This window comes from Patella vulgata, chromosome 3, assembly GCF_932274485.2.
Source record: "Patella vulgata chromosome 3, xgPatVulg1.2, whole genome shotgun sequence".
NCBI lineage: Eukaryota > Metazoa > Mollusca > Gastropoda > Patellidae > Patella > Patella vulgata.
The window spans coordinates 3,969,034-3,989,183 of record NC_065881.2 but is presented as its reverse complement, the minus strand read 5'-3'; the positions used below and the strand labels follow the sequence as shown (position 1 = coordinate 3,989,183).

The 20,150-nt window shown below is 35.1% G+C and overlaps 1 protein-coding gene across 1 annotated transcript in view; it reads right to left on the bottom strand.

Moving 5' to 3' along the window:
* Positions 1-985: 985 nt before the first annotated feature.
* LOC126814672 (protein FAM184A) overlaps positions 986-20,150 on the bottom strand; it is a 103,218-nt gene continuing 84,053 nt past the window's right edge. The window contains exons 11-17 of the mRNA XM_050539980.2: positions 11,958-12,111; positions 10,698-10,825; positions 9,242-9,426; positions 7,446-7,592; positions 6,450-6,567; positions 5,293-5,400; positions 986-2,922 (exon numbers count right to left, since the gene is read on the bottom strand). Of these exons, the coding sequence (XP_050395937.1) occupies positions 2,761-2,922; positions 5,293-5,400; positions 6,450-6,567; positions 7,446-7,592; positions 9,242-9,426; positions 10,698-10,825; positions 11,958-12,111 (1,002 nt within the window). The 3' untranslated portion in view covers positions 986-2,760. The remainder of the gene's footprint in view (positions 2,923-5,292; positions 5,401-6,449; positions 6,568-7,445; positions 7,593-9,241; positions 9,427-10,697; positions 10,826-11,957; positions 12,112-20,150) is intronic.

Below are 20,150 nucleotides of genomic sequence, written 5' to 3'. Positions count from 1 at the left end.
TTATTCACACACAGCTAAAACAATATATTTTTTTTTTTTTTGGGGAGATAAAAACAAAGTTTAAAAATAATTTTTCTGAAAAGCCATCAATTTTAACTTATCATTCAAGACCTAAAATCTGTTTAAAAAATGACAAAATAGGTTAATATTCCACATTTTATCCATTTTAAAAGATAAATCTGAATTAAATAAATTCATCACTTTGACATGCAGTTATAAAAAACATCATGTCCAATATCTCTAGAATTTTTAAATCTTGAAAATGTTAAAAAAACATTTAAAAAATCAGACATTTATTTTTGATAATAGCTGATTAGAAGGATCTGAAATATACTCATGACAAGCGCAGATTTATTGTAATATTTCATAAAAATATTTTCGCTTAAAATCAAATTGATTTCGACGTTCAGGAATGCATTAAGCAGGAATATTATGACAACACAATGGATTATTTTTGGTTAGAAAAATGTTAAATATGACAATGTTAAAGCTTTTTTCTAAACTTTATTTTTTTGGGAACATGTTTTTCTAGTTTAATGGATTTTTTGTCAGTCCATAAAATACTGGATCTTGTTCATAAAACTATCAAATTAATTTATCTTTAAAAGAATGGTAAAATAATATAATTATTGAGTTTAAAAGATTTGAAATTTGATTAGGGGTGTTCAGGACTAAATCTTTCGATTCTTGGGAATATTGTTGAAGGCGATGATCATCATTGGAGGGATTTGAATCCCTTGCAAACTACTTCATTATGAAACTGTTGAAGGTTAAAACCCTATTTGTCTAATATCCATGTTTAAAAATTTCATTGGGATTGTATCCTTTACCAACATTTCAAATCAATAATTACATCCTGTCAGTCTAACGGACCAGAACAATTTAATTTTCCATTGTTTGGAATCTTGATAAAGGAATAGCAACTTGAGTCTCCTGAAATTGCCAAACATACAAATTTGGGATTAAAGGCTTTTGAGAAGAGCCATAAATTCATTTTTGTCCCAAGGAAGCAGGAGGCAAAAATTTAAATAATTAACTCTTTTAAGGGGAAGGAAACTTTAAATAATAACCCTACATGATCCCTTAATCATAACAGATAATTAGTCACGAATTGACTTAGTTTGTGTCAGTGGACAATAAACTCTCTCTCTCTGTGTGTGTGTGTCTCATAACAAATAGATAAATAAATAAATTCACAAAATAACAAGAAATTCCTCCATATCCTTTAATTATTATATCTATCTCTTTCTTTGATTGTAAAAGGAGTTGCTTTATATTTACATATTATATAGTAATGCTATTTTAGGGGACGGAAACTTTAAATAATGACTCTGCAATAAATATACAAATAAATAAATCACAAAATAACAAGAAATTCCAACATATCGTTTTGTCTATTAAAACAGCAGTAAAATGTATAGCTCATACCATTTAAATATGCCTTTTTTTACTATCTTTGATACTAAAATTCAAAAACCACCATTTACATAAAAGTCTATAACACATTCATTCCTTTAAATAATAAACAAGGCTTTCATGTTCAGGTAAAATAAGACAATGAACCTATTTTATTTCCAGCTCTTTCTATAATGCATTTCAATAAATAAGCAATCAGACTAACACAAGAGACCGATTTGACCTATTTTCTCAAATCTGATCTCTTTTTGACCAGATCAAAGTCAAAACTAGCAAAATCTCTAGGCCATAACAAAACATTATTCTAGTTTTCAGACAATCAGACAATCGTTCAAAACATTATTGTAGTTTTCAGACAATCGGTCCCAAAAATTATTCTGATTTAACTAGTCACATCCCTTTACCCAAGGAAATGTTTCATTGATTAATGGTTTAACCTTAAAAAATAAAAAAAAGGGTTGTACAGCCCTTTTTAAGTGAAGCCGCAGTATCAAGAGAACTGGAATAATTTTTATTTAATCCGATTAAATTTAAAATACAGATCCTATTTTGATTCGTTTTTTTTATAATTCATAATTTCATTTTACTTGTCTTTACCAGCTAGGATCTGGAAGATTTGTTATATAACCAGGGGTCTGTTTCACGAAATTTTAACTAAGATAAAATCCAAATTTTAGCAATTTGATTGGATAATATTAGATTGATTTTAGTGCTTAGCCAATCAAAATTGAAGTATCTACTAAAATTTGGATTTTATCTTTAGTTAAGATTTCGAGAAACAGGGCCCTGTTTTACTTGTCTTCACTACTAGGGTTAAATAACCCGAGTTCTGGTTGCTGTGAGGGATTAGCCAATCAAATTGTGTGTTGAGCAAAGTTCTTCTCATCTAGCACGAGGAACTCGGGGTAGACATTCGCGGCAATAGAAAACAGATTAAAGCAAAAGTTACATCTCTGAATACCTACTTAAAACACAGACGCTGATTGTTTAATCGAATAACTAATGTCATAGGTTCAAAAGACGCTTGTACGACCCCTGACGCAACCAATCAAATTGTGTGTTGAGTCAAGTTCTTCTCATCTAGCACAAGGAACTTGGGGTAGACATTCGCGGCAATAGAAAACAGATTAAAGCAGGTTCAAAAGACGCTTGTACGACCCCTGACGCAACCTCCCACTACAAACGGTCAGATCTTAATGTAGTGGAAGCCATCGAAACTATAAAAAAACGAGACGAAATATAGATCTGTATGTTAATCAGATTTGTATTCACATTGTATAAAATTACATTGATTAAGGCGGTTGTTGGCTTCTGTTTAATTTAAACCAGTTTGATGTAAAAATTCTATTTGACAAATTTTTTATTAAATGAAGGCAATGGTAGTGGTTTTGTAGGATTGAGTTTTGCATCGTGTAATGGTGAATTAGGCAACGGATCGAGACGTTGTGATAAGGTAGGAGCACTAGAATGTTTCAACGGGGCTTTATCACCTTTCTTTCCTCTGGGCTGAAATTTAAATTATTATTATTATTGTACATTTTCATACATGTGCGTTTTACAAAATAAGGTTCAGAAATTAAATATACAAATAAAATAAACTAAAATTCAAATAAGACATCGGCCTACATGTAAACATTGAAATCCACTTATAATCTTATAAATGTAATTAATGCATAAACTACCATTACTATGCATAAATTAAAATGATGTATTACATATAACAAAGTTACTAATGTAATACTCATATTGATTATGCTAAGGGATAAGGGGTATTTATTATGCTAAGGGATATTTATTATACTAAGGGATATTTATTATGCTAAGGGATAAGAGATATTTATTATGCTAAGGGATATTTATTATGCTAAGATTTATTTATTATGCTAAGGGATATTTATTTATTATGCTAAGGGATAAGGGATATTTTTTATTCTAAGGGATATTTATTATGCTAAGAGATATTTATTATGCTAAGAGATATTTAGATATTTATTATGTTAAGGGATATTTATTATGCTAAGAGATATTGATTATGCTAAGGGGTATTTAGATATTTATTATGTTAAGGGATATTTATTATGCTAAGAGATATTTAGATATTTATTATGTTAAGGGATATTTATTATGCTAAGAGATATTGATTATGCTAAGGGATATTTAGATATTTATTATGTTAAGGGATATTTATTATGCTAAGAGATATTTAGATATTTATTATGTTAAGGGATATTTAGATATTTATTATGCTAAGAGATATTTAGATATTTATTATGTTAAGGGATATTTATTATGCTAAGAGATATTGATTATGCTAAGGGATATTTAGATATTTATTATGTTAAGGGATATTTATTATGCTAAGAGATATTGATTATGTTAAGGGATATTTATTATGCTAAGAGATATTGATTATGCTAAGGGATATTTAGATATTTATTATGTTAAGGGATATTTATTATGCTAAGAGATATTTTGATATTTATTATGTTAAGGGATATTTAGATATTTATTATGCTAAGAGATATTTAGATATTTATTATGTTAAGGGATATTTATTATGCTAAGAGATATTGATTATGCTAAGGGATATTTAGATATTTATTATGTTAAGGGATATTTATTATGCTAAGAGATATTTAGATATTTATTATGCTAAGAGATATTGATTATGCTAAGAGATATTTAGATATTTATTATGTTAAGGGATATTTATTATGCTAAGAGATATTGATTATGCTAAGGGATATTTAGATATTTATTATGTTAAGGGATATTTATTATGCTAAGAGATATTTAGATATTTATTATGTTAAGGGATATTTATTATGCTAAGGGATATTTAGATATTTATTATGTTAAGGGATATTTTTTATGCTAAGAGATATTTATTCTGCTAAGAGATATTTATTATGCTATGGGATATTTATTATGCTAAGGGATATCTATTATGCTAAGGGATATTTATTACGATTCTAAAAGGAATAAGGATATTCTCGTTTTGTTATTGGTTGAGAGTAGGGAACCTTCAATCTGATATTCAAATTGACATTAAATGAATAAATCTTTTTGGGCCAATTTCAGAGGATTTTATAATTTGATTCTATTTGTCTGGTGACAATCTCATTTGTTGACAATTTTACATCTATAAATACAACCAGTAATTTTGTGTTCCACAGTAGGTCAAAAACTAACATTAGTAATCTAGCAACTTAAAGATGCATTATGTAAGAGGTAAATTTGCCTATTGCAGGCCATTCTTTTCGCCTCAATGTTATATATAAATTATTAATTAGACATTTATTAACTTGACAAGCCCATAATCAACTCTCTAGACAATCAGATGCTTGCTATTTTCAATAGGTTAAAACAAGATTGTTGTTTAAATATTTAATTAAAAAAACGGATAATCAAGACTTTAACCGTAACGGTAACAATAACAATCGCTATTCCACTATTCTCTGAACAGTCATAATTTTGCTCAGAATGAAGTAATTTGACTGAAATTTTCAATATACTCATTTCTCACTATCTATTTTGAAACTATTCTAGCGTGAAATGTCAGCTCTTTATCTAAATCTTACATAATACATCTTTAGTCTTGATAAAAAAAAAATTACTGGCATAGACCTTGGTCCATCACTGAGCAACCCAATTCAATACAATTTTTTGACATAAAGAGGTTTAGTTCCTTTAAAGATAAAAAGTTATGGATACCTGTCTGACAGGCAGAACAGAGGCCATTTGGATTCATCAATGCACCTGAGTCGTTCAGGTGAGTAATGAATTCAAAACCATGCAGCAGTTTTAATTCCGAAAATTATAATTTGGAAAGAAAACATGTTAAGATAAAAGTTTAAACATAAATAGGTACTGTACCTTCGCCGTTAGTGGATTTAAAACTCCAATATTTTGAGTTGTGTTGAATATTTTATTAAAGTTGGTTTCTCTATTCACCAGTTCTAACTGATAAAATCTCTTCTCATCCTGAAATAAACAAATCAAATGAAATGAAATGGGGTTTAACATCCTACTCCAACTTGGCTAATGAAGAAAGGCATTAGCCACAGTGCTATGAAGGAAATTTTGCCCAGACAGCAGCACTGAAGGCCTACTCTTATATCGAATTCCAACTGTCAAGGGTTCTTTTACATGAATGCCAATGTTTACATGGGAGCTCATTTTTTTTTTGTCCTATCCAATCAACTAGAAGTTGTTCGTTGTCAAGTCCTCCGTCCTGCACCACTGACATGGGGGAAACTACGCGTGGAAATCCAGAGGAAGAGACATGAGTTACCGGTATATAAATATAGGGACAGTAACAATGTTGAACCTAGACTTTTGTGTGCCAGGGGCAATCTTTTGAGTTTATCCCTACGAAAATCACAACACCCATACACATAAAAAATTACTTCTGAGATATATGCAGTGTTTTTGTGGAAAATCAAATCCGTCTATAGTCCCAACAAAAAAAAAACCTTCTTTATTTTCTTTTAATGCAGTTGAGCAAATTTGCCACCCTCAAAATATTTGAAGAGAATACTTTCTAATTTTCTGGGGTAATATTCACAGATGTTCATTTATACTGGTAAATCAGTATATCCTGGTCATAATGTGTTGCATCATCAGACACTGGAAAAAACCTTGAGTTTAAATAGAATTTAAGTTTGAATCCATCCTGAAAAACCACATGGTTTCCAGTGAGCTTCATCAGATTGTGGTCATGAAAGGCTTATTCTGGCCATAAATAAACTGCCATAAGAGGGGGAGAGAGTGAGAAACGGGGTTTAATGTTGGTTGTTTCAGGACAAACAAATCGTCTTTAGCAGTGGGAGGAAACCAGAGGAACTCGAGGGAAACCTGCGAGGTTGGACAGGTGACCCTACTGCTGGTCACGTACAAGTAGAGAATCGAAACTAGACCCCTTGACTCAATGACAGACTGTATGATTTGAAGTGCACATGTTAAATTATTTGGTCACCAACACGCCTTTACCCTCTTCACAGGGTAACGACAAAGCCAACATTTCAACTTACAATTAATTCCTTGACGCGTAATTCTCGCTCGGATATAGAGTCTCGTAACTGCATGATAAGTTCCAGGTCTTCTGGTCGTGATTCACGATTTCTGTATCTTTCTTCTGCTTCCTGTAATCTGAAAAAACAAAAAGGGTGGTGAGTCCATTACTAAGGCTCTGTGGACAGACATTAAATGCCTTTTACATAATTGGCCAATAAATTATGAATGGAATGACATTTAACATATAATGTAAAAACACAAATTTATATGGAAAACAATCAGTATAGTAATGTTTAATTACTAAATGTTGTATAGGGATTTCATTTGACAACTAGTTGGTATTTTACTAAGACAGAAACATTTCAGTCTACTCTCCTGTGAGTTCTAACTGCCAAATGTTGTTCTACATGCTTATAAAGGACCTCCGTTTTCCATGCCACATCGTCTATCCAGCACCACTGACAAGGGGAAACCACACTGGAAAACCTCAAGGAACAATCTTGGCCTACACCAGAATCAAACCCAGAAATGATGGCCACTGAGCCACCATGGTTCCAACTTCCAATTGATACAGGGGACCTTATTTTTTTTTATTTATTTATTTATCACATCCGATGACAAGACTGAAATGTGCTTTATTGCTTCCAGTACGGCAAAATAGGGGGTGTTTCAGAATAGCTACGGAGATTACGCACAGTAGCGGTGTGTAAATGCAGCGTGAAGCACATAAATTGATGACTTAGTGTACAAACTACTACATACAATAATCTAATTATTCTCACGTTGGGAAATATTCTGCGTGTAAATTACGCAGCATCCGTCAATATTTGTATCTTTTTTTTTTAAAAAATGTGTGAAAAAAGCAGATTTTTGCGTGATTGTGATCTCTGCTCCCACCCCACCCTAAGTACATGTAATAAAGTATAACTTCAAATTGACTGCTTCAATTCTCAGTGAAAATTAAGAGTTACTATTACATGTGTTCTTATCTGAATAAAATTTCAAAAGCTTACTCAAACTGTATAGAAGATATTTTATCTTTTAATAAACTTTGAGCCTGGTTAAATTGGGCTACCATCTCCTCTACTTCACGGACATGATCCGACTGCAAGTTATCAACATTACGTTGATATTCGTGACGGAACTCTTCTTCCAAATGTCTAAAAGATCAAAATAAAAAATTATGGATTATCACAGGAGCGACATTTTGGTTTCAAATAGGATTCTCTACTCTGCATCATTTGCTTGATAAATGTTGCTCAGTGGTAATGAAATGAAATGGGGTTTAATGTCCTACTGTTCTGCTCCAACTGGGCTAATGAAGATGGGCATACGCCATACAGAGGAAAATTTATACCAGGACAGCGGTGCTACGGCCTACTCTTATATCGAATTATAACTGCCAAGGGATCTTTTACGTGCATGCCAATGTGTACAGGGGACCTCTGTTTTTCATTCCATCAGAAAGACTAGACAGCTGTCCTTGTCAGGCCCTCTCCGTCCTGCACCACTTACAAATGGAAACCACACCAGAAAGTTCATCAGGATTTTCGGAAGCAAACCTGTGACCTCCAGAATCTTAATCACTTAGCCACCATGGCTCTCTACATTGGTAAGCAGTACGTCTGTTCCATAGTATTCTGCCCTGCATATGTCAACACTTCACTAGGATTCTCTGAATCATTTGCAAGCATCCATGTTTAATTATATAACTGTATCATTTGCTTGATACAGAATAGAGATTCCTAGTCGAAATGCAATCTGATTAAAATCCAGATCTATATTTCGTTTTGTTTTTTTATACTTTCAATGGCCTACCCTACATGAAGATCTGACTGCTTGTAGTGATAGGTCGCGCTAGAGGTCATACGAGCGGCTTTTCACTCTATAACGTCAGACATTTGATTAACCAATCAGCATTATTGTTGCTAGTGGATTACCCACAGTTCCATGCAAAACATGTCTGAAGCTCGCCGTAACAGACCTTTTCATTGGATAATTCCTCACACAATTCAGAACATGTCAATAATAACAACTTTTCCAGATCCTAGTGTAGTAAAGACAAGTAAAACGAGCAAAACGAAATTTTGAACTATAAAAACGAAACGGGTTCTGTGTTTTAATGAGACTGAGTCGAAATGTTGCTCAGTAATAAACAAAAAAGTTTGATAAAGAGTAGGGAATCGGAGTTGAAACGTTGCCCAGAAAATCAATCGCTATAAAATTACTGAAGAGATTCTTCTTTGAGCGACATTTAGCAATCGATACATGTCATAAACATAAAAACATAATATGGAACACATTTATTATTTAATTAAAGCAATGTTTTGTTGAGGGCTCTCTCAAATTTATCAAACATCGATTTAATAAAAAAAGTAATTGAAGAGTCCAGGGAAAGAACGATCTTTTGTCTTTTAGCAAAAAAGATTTTTGGATGAGAATGCTTGACACGAACAGAACGAGTGGGTTTAATTACAACTTCAAAATGATGATTAATACGAATCATAATTACCAGTACAACAACTTACTTCCACTTTTCAGCCAAATTAAGGTCAAATAAAGGGTACAATGGACGTATTGGTCGGAAGGCCATTTCAGAAAGGCCTTGGTTCGATGTAACTCCGATCGTTTTTACCTGAAATTGATTGTTCCACAGAAAGCTTATACAATTTGCTACCACTGGGTATCAGATGGCGCCATTAACTGGGGTTCGTTGAAAAAGTGACTTAGATCGTTCTTCCCCGGGGCTCTTCAATTGTGTCCCATATTATGCGTTTATTACTGAAGAGTTATTAGAACTAGACGTTACTTGATTTGATTTTTTGCTTCATGTTTGACTTGTTTGATGTCTTGATCCCGTTGTTTCATGTCTTTCTTTAATTGTTCGATGGATCTCTTCAAAGATCTCACTTCATCTTCCAGATTACGTATTGTTCTTTCTCTCTTTTCTACCTCCTTTTGTAACTCTTCAATACGTAGATTGTTATTGCGATCCTAATAAACAGTAAAACTTCAATTAAAAAACATCAGTAGGATAAAATAATTTTTTTTTAATATAAGCATGGGATCAAAACTATGCCCTTTAGCTAAATGTTAAATCAGTCGTTCAATCAAACATCAATAATAGTGAAGGAAATGAAATGAAATGGGGTTTAACGTCCTACTATTCTGCTCAGACTGGGCTTATGAAGACAGGCATACGCCATGAAGTGTGCAATGAAGCGAAATTTTTCCCGGGCAGCAGCACTACGGCCTACTCTCCGTGCATACCAATGTATACGTAGGACCTTCGTTTTTCATACTCTCCGCACAACTAGACGCTGTCCTTAAATCCTGATGAACTTTCTCGGCCAATGCAGGGATCGAACACCCGACCTCCAGGCTGGCGAGCCAGCGTCTTACCCACTTAGCCACCATGACTCCTAATAATGAAGGATTTGTTACTAACACAATAACTTATACCAAGAGAGTCATCTGAACATCTACAAGTACAAGTCGTCTTGATTGTTTGATGATTTATTCTATGTGTATTTTGTATAAAAATGTTTTTTTTTTAATCAAAATGAAGGGTTTCAATCCTGAAGTCTAAACTTAGGCTGTCTGTCTACAGATACTAAGCTAGTTGACCGACATTTTTAGTACCTAAATCAACGATTTTAGTCGAAAACACTAAGTATACATAGAAATGAAATGAAATGAAATGGGGTTTAACGTCCTAATCAGAACTGGGCTAATGAAGACGGGCATACGCCATACAGTGTGCTATGAGGGAAATTTTGCCTGGGCAGCTGCACTACGGCCTACTCTTATATCAAATTCCAACTGTCAAGGGATCTTTTACGTGCACGCCAATGTGTACACGGGATCTCAGTTTTTCGTACCATCCGAACGACTAGACAGCTTTCCTTGTCAGGCCCTTCGTCCTGCACCACTGACAATGTCGGAAAATCCCGATGAACTTTCTTGGCCATTGCAGGGATCGAACACCCGACCTCCAGGCTAGCCATGACAGTTAGTTCCCTCTATATATTATAGCAAAGGGCTTCAGATGTCGAGGATTCGCACACGTCTATATTTAACTGAAGCTCGATGGAAGCAGACGTAAAAAAATAAAATAAAGCTTATTGCAAACACAACTCTAATGCTGACGGGAACCACGCTAATCATTGCCTTACACTGAAACCTGTCTAAACCCTTTCTGTCTTCTATCTAGCTACAAGCCATAGGATATTTAAAGTCAGCCCAGCCCTGATATTTTCACTTACCTTTTGTTTTGATAATTCTACAGCTCTTTCTAGTTCTATTCTAGCTGCCTGCATCTCACTTTCATGTTTCCTCTTCCTCTCCTCCAGATCGTTCTCCAACTTCTCAGATAATTCCAAACGTAATTTATCTACAATTAAATACATCAATCAGGTATTTTTATCCAAAATATTTGAATAACTATTGGTGAAGTTGTTTTAATGAAATTTAGTCATTTTGTACTGATGGAAGTTATTTCTCCATAATAATAATAATAATCAACTGGATCAGCGGTGTGAGTGTTCCAGCTAATAAGAAATGAAATGAAGTGGGGTTTAACGTCCTACTGTTCTACTCTAACTGGGCTAATGAAGATGGGCATATGCCATGCAGCGTGCTATAAGGGAAATTTTGCCTGGGGAGCAGCACTAGGGTCTACTCTTATATCGAATTCCAACTGCCAAGGCATCTTTTACGTGCATGCCAATGTGTACATGGGACCTTGGTTTTCCAACCCATCTGAACAACTAGATTGCTGTCCTTGTCAAGCCCTCCACCGTCCTGAACCACTGACAAGGGGAAACCACATCGGTATAAAAGTGTGTTTAAAACGTTCAGTTTTAAGATTCTTTGAAAAACTGACAAGGGGGACCACACCTAAAAATTGTGATCAACTTTCTCGATAAACACCTAGGAATCATAAACAGGATCTCCAAGGTTAGTGAGCCTACGTCTTACTCACTGACCTACTGTGGCTCCGTTAACTGAGAAAAAAACTTATTAATCAATTTTACTTATATTTTGTTTAAATCGGTGTCAAGTGATAGCCTGTTCTGTCAAAAATGAAACCTATCCTTACCAAAACAAATAGTCTTGTTACTCTCGTATGACTATTAGTTGATTTAAAAGGAATGGAAGCTTTTTGACACTATTTTCTGAAGCTGACTATAACTTCAATAATCCTACCACTAAATGTCTGACAAGCAAAATTTTGCAAGAACATCCCTGCCTCGGTTGTATGTGACAAGGAGTATGGTCCCCTGTCCATCCTTGTGGGTTTTCTCCGGGTCCTCTGGTTTCCTCCCACTACAAAAGACCACTACGCGCAAGTGAATTATTGAAATAAAATCGAATCATGTGAATTAGTCACGAAATGATCTTGCTTGTGTCGTGTGGACGTTAAACCCCATTTCTCTTTCTCTCAAAACATCCCTGGTTTGTGTTCAGATTAAGATGCCAATATGAATTTCAGAACCAGCCTTACACAACATACAGTCACTCACCTATATCTTGTTGATGTTGTTTAATGAGAGTTATCTCCCTGTCATGCCGAAGTTTATCTGCCTGTTCCTGTATGTTTTGTACAGCAGCGCGATGTGCCGTTAACTGAATCTGTAAATCATCAACATATTTCTCTCGTAACTTTTTCTCAAGCTCCTGAAATCACAAAAATAATCAGAAATTTAAATTTTGATCATCCCTTGGAGTTTCAGTACTTGTGTGGTAAAACAACATAGTTTCAAATCTAGAAGGCAGAGAACAGAACTTTTAGGCTGACCCCTGTCATGCTAGCACCCTACTGGGATAAGGCACTGGATGTGCATTTCTGAAAGACACCTTACCTAGCAGGTGCAATTTGAGAAACATGGTAAATCATGCACATGTCCAGATCATACTTTTTGGGTGGTTGAAGTGGTTGGGGTGGGGGAGGTATGATAAGGGAAGTAACTCCCCGAATGATCCAGTTTTATTCCCTACAATATATATCTGTGAATTTAATTAGAATTAATTCTAACTTAAAATGACTAGAGCTCTTTGCGATGGATGAAAAACAGAACTGATGATTTTAATAGTCATGTGTAGAAAGTATGTGTTTAATCAAAAAAGCATCATAGTCGCACTGGACCCAAGTTTTTCACTGAGAATTAACCTGTTTTATTCACAAAGCTATATCTGGGAGTGGAAGCCATGGTGTCAGTGATGCAGGACCAAAGGCCTGGCAAAGGACAATGTATATTTTTCCATGTACACATTGGCATTGAACGCAAAAAATCCCTTGGCAGTTGAAATTCTATGAGAATAAGTTGTAGTGCCACTATCCGCTCAAAAGATCCCTTGGCAGTTGGAGTATATAACAGTAGGTCGTAGTGCCTGCTATCCGCGCAAATGATCCCTTGGCAGTTGTAATTCTCTATAAGAGTAGGCTGTATGGTGTATGTCTGTATTCTATCCCAGTCTGAGCAGAACAGCAGAACGTTAAACCCTATTTCATCTCATTTATATCTGGGAATTATCGTTTAATATCATACACATGGAGGATAATAATAATAGTAATTATAGACCCCTGTGAGTCGGGTTCAATCGGCTAATGACCACTCCAGCTTGTTATGTCAATATTATGTCAGATATTGTATTATGTAATAAACTAAACATAACACGGAAGCCATTAATTAGCTAAGTAGAGTAATTAGAAACATTGTTTCCTTTAATATAAACTACATAGAGATTACCATCAATTGTTCAGACAATTCTACTATAATATAAAAAAAAACACACAAATTTATATGGAAAACAATCACTGGGTTTATTTCACGCTACGTTTCAACAAGTTCCTCTTGTCGTTCTCAAGTAAGTAATGACAGTATAATAGCAAGAAATCAAATTATATACAACAAGGTAACAAAAACAGTAACTAATCTGAAACCATCAAAGGGCTAATAAAAAGAACAATAATAACATTACCAAATGGATATCAAAGATATTGATTAAGGATTAATTAAGAATTAATTAAGATATCATAACTCCTTGGAAGGTATATATAATCCATCATCTCTATGTACATGTACTATGTTAACAAAATATGAAATCAAATCAAATTATACCTTTCTGCACTGAATGGGGTATAGACAGAGAGAGAAATGGGGTTTAACGTCCACTCGACGCAAACTAGGTCATTTCGGGACTAACATATGGTTTAATTTTATTTCAATAATTCGCTTGCGCGTAGGGGTCTTTAGCAGTGGGAGGAAACCGGAGGACCCGGAGAAAACCCACGAGGTTGGACAGGCGACCCTACTCCTTGTCACGTACAACCGGGGATTCGAAACCACGCCAGTCGACTCAATGACAGATTTTATGATACAGCGCGCGCACGCTAACCATTCAGCCATCCAACCCCCCTGAATGGGGTAAAATGAAGACGGAAACAAAATGACAATAAGCCGTTATCTTAGGTTAATGATCAGTGGCGAACTGGCCAGGTTATCAACTTGCCCAATGGCAAGTGGGCCCCTGAGGATGAGGGACCTCCTTAGAAATGAAATGAAATGAAATGGGGTTTAACGTCCTACTGGGACCTCCTTAGACATTAGACAATATATTTAAAATATAAATTATCAAGAAATATATAGAAAACAAAATCTGGAAAATTCTAATTACATCTTTTTATTTCTATTTACATATTTTTTGAAAATTTAATTTATTCATTTTAAAAATTAAATGATAGAACTGTATTGGTGGGTAGGTCCCCTTTGTCGATCCTGGCAACCAATATAGCATATCTACATTCATAATAGATCTTTGGCTTGAATCGCAGCATCCATTAAAAACTGTGCATTGAGAATTATCCATATTCATAATATATCTTTGACCTGACTTGCAGCGTCCATTTTAAAACACTTCTAAAATCATTCTCTGTACAAAGAAAACTTTATCTTTTTTGTTAAAAGTTCTTTTTCCTGAATCGCAGCATCGTCCGTTAAAAACACTTCTAAAATCATTCTGTACAAAGAGAACTACTACTTTGATAAAAGTAAAAGAATTTTTTTCTGAATGCCGTCAATTAAAATGGCTTTTTAATATAATTTTCGGGTGTGGCTTATCATTAACTGGTGTTAATTTGTTAATAGATCTCTGCCTTGAATGTGTCCATTAACCCTTAACCGGTCATTGTCGACTATAGTCACCACAATGTTATACAGCTAAGTGGTCACGGTCGACTATAGTCGACCACAGCAAGAACCTTTTTTTATAAGCTGCATTTGAGTATTTAGTTTCTTATTTAATTGATATGGCCACGCATGCGTGTCAGACAGGAACTTGTCTTGTCAAGGGCATTGAGAAAAACATGTCTTTGTTCAACATTTTTTGACGAAAAACGTAATTTAACGGTGTCGGGAACGTTAAAGACGCTCGAAGTGGTTGAAATACTTAGGAATTATTCCGAATCGGATTATATCGATGATACCGATTCTGAAGACGATATTTCTGATGAAAAGAATTTAGAATGATTTGCAAATTATAGATCAACTTATCCCCAGCAACTTTTTTATTTGTGTCAAGAGTATATCACTTATAATTATTCGGCAGTAGTCGATTGAAATAGGCATACAAAATATTTCACGTCAGCCTTTATTTAGCCTGACCACTTGACGTCATAAAGTCAAAATGACGTCGACCGGTTAAGGGTTAAAAACGCTTCTATGACCATTAGAAAGCATGGTTTATCAACTGGTACCACTTTCTGTACTCGGAGCACATGATACATAAACAAATGTGTGACCCTGATAGTAGAATTATGAAAGGAAAATATACACCAGACTTTGTTTTTTTCATTCCATGTGAATTGGTACCGTACGTGGCTCCCCCTTCTAATGAAATGAAATGCACTGGAGGTTTCAAGTCCAACTTCTCTGTTCGGACTCTTCTAATGAAGACGGTTATGTACGTACTATACAGTGTGCTATGAAGGAAATTATGTCTGGACAACAGTGCTACAGCCTATACTCTTATATCGAATTCCAACTGACAAGGGGTCTTTTACATGCACAAGACCTCAGTTTTGTGTTCCATCCAAACAACTACCCCTTCAAATTAGAGAAAAGATATACATTGATTAACATCCTACAACCCATGTTAATTTTGTGTTGTCTGGCAATTGCGTTCAATTAATGATAGCTTCAACCACAGCCGGGGGCCTGGCATAGAACAGGGTCTAGTTGATCAGATGAGACAAAAAACCAAGATCTCTTGTACATATTGGCAGAATAGTTGGAATTGGAAATAAAAGTAGACCGTAGTGGCATTGTCCTGGCAAAGTTCCCCTCATAGCACACTGTGTATGGCGTGTGCCCATCTTCATTAACCCTGATGGAGCAGAAAAGTACACACTATTTCATTTGTTTCTAAACTACAGTCGACTTTATTTGGTTAACCACTAAGAATGATTGAGAAAATCTGGTGTGATAAATGATAATGTAATTTAAACCTATCGAGCGTGTAGAGATATGACTACATCTTATATTAAGAGATGTATAAATCATTCAGGTATAATATAGATAGATAGATACCAGGTGATATAAGACACCTGTATCTTACAACATTAATCACTAATAGACTAAATAAATATTACACATCTTCTAACAATAAACATAGTGATACAGTTATATATTAACATGTGCCAAATGTACAGTTTAAACACATCAATCAACTCCACAGACCTAATTCCAATCTGTTTCACAGATTATTACAAAAGTATTCTAATATCTCTGTAAAAGATGACTGTCTTCAACACATGACGTCATATCGCGCAGCGTCAATCATTGGCTCAATGGCATGTGCATTGTTTACATAAGAAGTTACTGATTCGAGCAGAATGGGGCCTTTTACTCATTTTTATACCCATTTACACTAAAATAGGAAATAATTTTTACCTACAAAATACTTCAAACATCTTTATTTATTTTTCTAATACATAAAAAAAAATGTTTAAGAATTTAATTTGTCGGAGGAAAAAAGTTAATATTTGTGGCTCATTAAGTCGCATCGATGTCATCCTGATCAGTGATTATCGCGGCCTAGCGAATATTCACTGCGGATTAGTGTGACTTAATTCATCCAGAGAGAGAAAGAGAAATGGGGTTTAACATCCACTCGACAGAAACTAGGTCATTTCGGGACCAACATATGGTTGAATTTTTTTATTTCAATGATTCATGTGCGTGAAGGGGTCTTTATAATTAGACATGGGAGAAAACTTTAGGACCTGGCCCCAAGTTCACAAAGCATTCTCGGACTTAAGTTAAGAATTTACTCAATATTGTTGACCTTATTTCAACTAAAATATAGCCCTTTATAAAACCTGTGTTGTTTTAATGTATCAAATACACCAATAAGAAACTATGTGCAAAGTCTTGTGTTTCTGGATCAAAGATATTTCTCATAAACAGTGATTGAAAGTTGAGTAAATTCCTAACTTAAGTCTGAGAATGCTTTGTGGACTCGGGGCCTGGAGAAACCTCACAAGGTTGGACAGACGAGCCTACTCCTTGTCAGGTACAAGCGAGGAATCAAAACAACGCCAGTTGACTCGATGACAGAACTTTTGGTTAAATCATTCGGCAACCAAACCCGTCTTATCAAGAATAGGGGCTGAAGAAGGCACAGAGGATGGTCTGGACCGACAGAAATGAAATGAAATGGGGTTTAACGTCCTACTGTTCTGCTCCGAACTGGGCTAATAAAGACGGGCATACGCCATACAGTGTGCTATGAGGGAAATTTTGCCTGAACAGTGGCACTACGGCCTACTCTTATATCGAGGTATCTTTTACGTGCACACCAATGTGTACACAGGACCTCGGTTTTTCATCCAATCCAAACAACTAGACAGCTGTCCTTGTCAGGCCCTCCGTCCTGCATCATGTTGACGGTGCGATTCCAACTGCCAAGGGATCTTTTACGTGTACACAGAACCTCAGTTATTTTTGGTCCTATCCGAACAACTATACACTGAATGAACCTAGCATCATACGCTATTGCCCGAAAGAAATAGTGTATGTGGTAATCAAGTTTGTCTATTAAACTAGCTGAACTCTGTGTATATAATTGATATTATAGCTAGCTAGCCAGGATAGATAGAAGATAGATAATATCAAAATAATATACTACTGATGCCATCTTCATATATACAACTATAACCAAAAGCAATATATCAATTCTTCTTTAAAGGGAGTCACGGTGGCTAAGTGGGTAAGACGCTGGCTCGCTAGCCTGGAGGTCGGGTGTTCGATCCCTGCATTGGCCGAGAAAGTTCATCCAGATTTTCCGGCGTGGTTCCCCCTTGTCAGTGATGCAGGCCGGAGGGCCTGACAAGGACAGCTGTCTAGTCGTTCGGATGAGACAAAAAGCCGAGGTCCCGTGTACACATTGGCGTGCACGTAAAAGATCCCTTGAAAGTTGGAATTCGATATAAGAGTAGGCTGTAGTGCCGCTGTTTGGGCAAAATTTCCCTCATAGCACACTGTGGCGTATTCCCATCTTCATTAGCCCAGTTCGGAGCAAAACAGTAGGACTTTAAACCCCATTTCATTTCATTTCTTCTTTAAAGGGGTATTAGGACAGATTAGATAAAGAGCTGACAGTTCTCGATATTGTAGTTAAAAAATAGATAATGAAAACAAAATATGCTGAAAATTTCAGTCAAATTGCTTGAACCAAGTTAATATAGCGATTTAATTTTAGGCTAGCCTCTACTAATATTAGTACGATAATAAACAAAGTCTTGGTTATTTATTTTTACGTTAAATTATCCATCACAAAATGTATTTAAATCCACTAAATATCGCAGGCTAATGATGGCATCATGAGTTGAGTACGGTCTGAATAAGTTAATTAATATCCAAATAATAAATTATATAATACTCTTCAAAAAAAGTAGGGGATATCAGAAACAATACAAAACTGCAGAAATGCACTGCTGTTTTTATTAGAGGTAACCAGTGTATGTTAATAACAGGCCAATTGACTACACATGAACATAAACGGTTCATATGGGCGGCTTATCTGACGGCCCCATTTCACTCGCAAAGAGATACACCATCAAAAGTGAAAATGGATGTTTTTGATTTTTGTCTTAATAATGAGTAATTGCTCCACCAAACCTCAGACATTCAGCAATTAGTCGTGGCATGCTCCTAATCAACCGTCCAATCACGATTTGGGGCAATCTGACCCACTCCTCTTGCAGTGCCACGGCCAATTCTTGCAGTGTTGTCGGTTGACATTGATGTCATTGAACACGTCTCCCGATCAAATTAAACGTAACACACTAAAGCAAACATACACGTGTCGCATGTGCAGCTCAGTGGTTCTGTTGGGGCGATAAGTTCTTTATCTGTGAAAATACTCTCAAAGCATGTCAAATGTCCATGAATTTTTATCATATCGCATCCTGCATAGGTATTTGCATTTCAATATCCCCTACTTTTTTTTGAAGAGTATAAGACATTTCAGGTCTAAAGAAAGACATGCAATAGGCAGATTTAGCTCTTGCATAATGTATGTTTAAAAAAATATCATACTGTTGAAATACACAGGAAGATGTTACACAAATCTCTATTTCTGTATACTGTTGATCAAATTTAAAGTGAGAAGGAAATATAATTTTGACTATATATGGACCAGATTGCATGATTAAAACAATATACCAAACAGACAATACACAGAGGAAGTTACACAAGAATCAGATAAATATATTCTTTTTATACAACATATAAAACAAATAATTTCATCTATTTTATGGACGAACAATCAAATTATTCAGTAATTAACAAAACATCATTCATCATTTTTATAACACTCTCTATAATGATTAATGCATATATATATTTAATTTCCCAGCTGATTCGACAAATTAAATCAATCAGAGCTTCCGTACTCCATCTAATTGTTATTGTTTATTCTTTTGATTTTTGTTTTAGCTTGGGAAATAAATAAATTACTTTGGTCTTTATGTTCGCTGCTTTTCTCCTGCATAATGTGTTTATTTTTTTATTCTTTTGATTCCTGTTTTGGTAATGGATATAAACTATACTTTGGTCTATGATTTATGTTTTGAATGATGTCAGGAGATAAGTGAAGTACAGAAGACAGAATGTTTCCACCTTCACTTCTTTGAGAGAGAGAGAGAGAGAGAGAGAGAGAGATGGGGTTTAACTCTACTCAACACAAACTAGTTCATTTCGGGACTAACATATGGTTCAATTTTAGTTCAATAATCTGTTTTAGCAGTGGGAGGAAACTGGGGGACCGTGACAAAACCCAAGAGGTTGGAATTGAAACCATGCAGAGGCGGATCCAGAGGGGGGGGGGGCAAACCCCACCCTGCTCAGCCACATTAAAAAAATGAATGTCTTGCATCAATGAAATTAAATCACAATGTGATCCTACATCATTACAAAAATGATTTCTCTCTTTAAAAAGCTCAATTTGTATGTATGCCTATGTAATTTAGAGACGATGATGACAGATTTCCTTAACAGGAACCAGGCAAACCCCCTCCTGCAAAAATTCCTGGATCCGCCCCTGCCATGCCACTTGACTCAACGACAGACCTTATAATTTCACGTGCATGTGTTAAACCACTAGATCCCTATCCCCAACATGTCTTTGATTTCCAACTGTCAAGGGATCTTTAA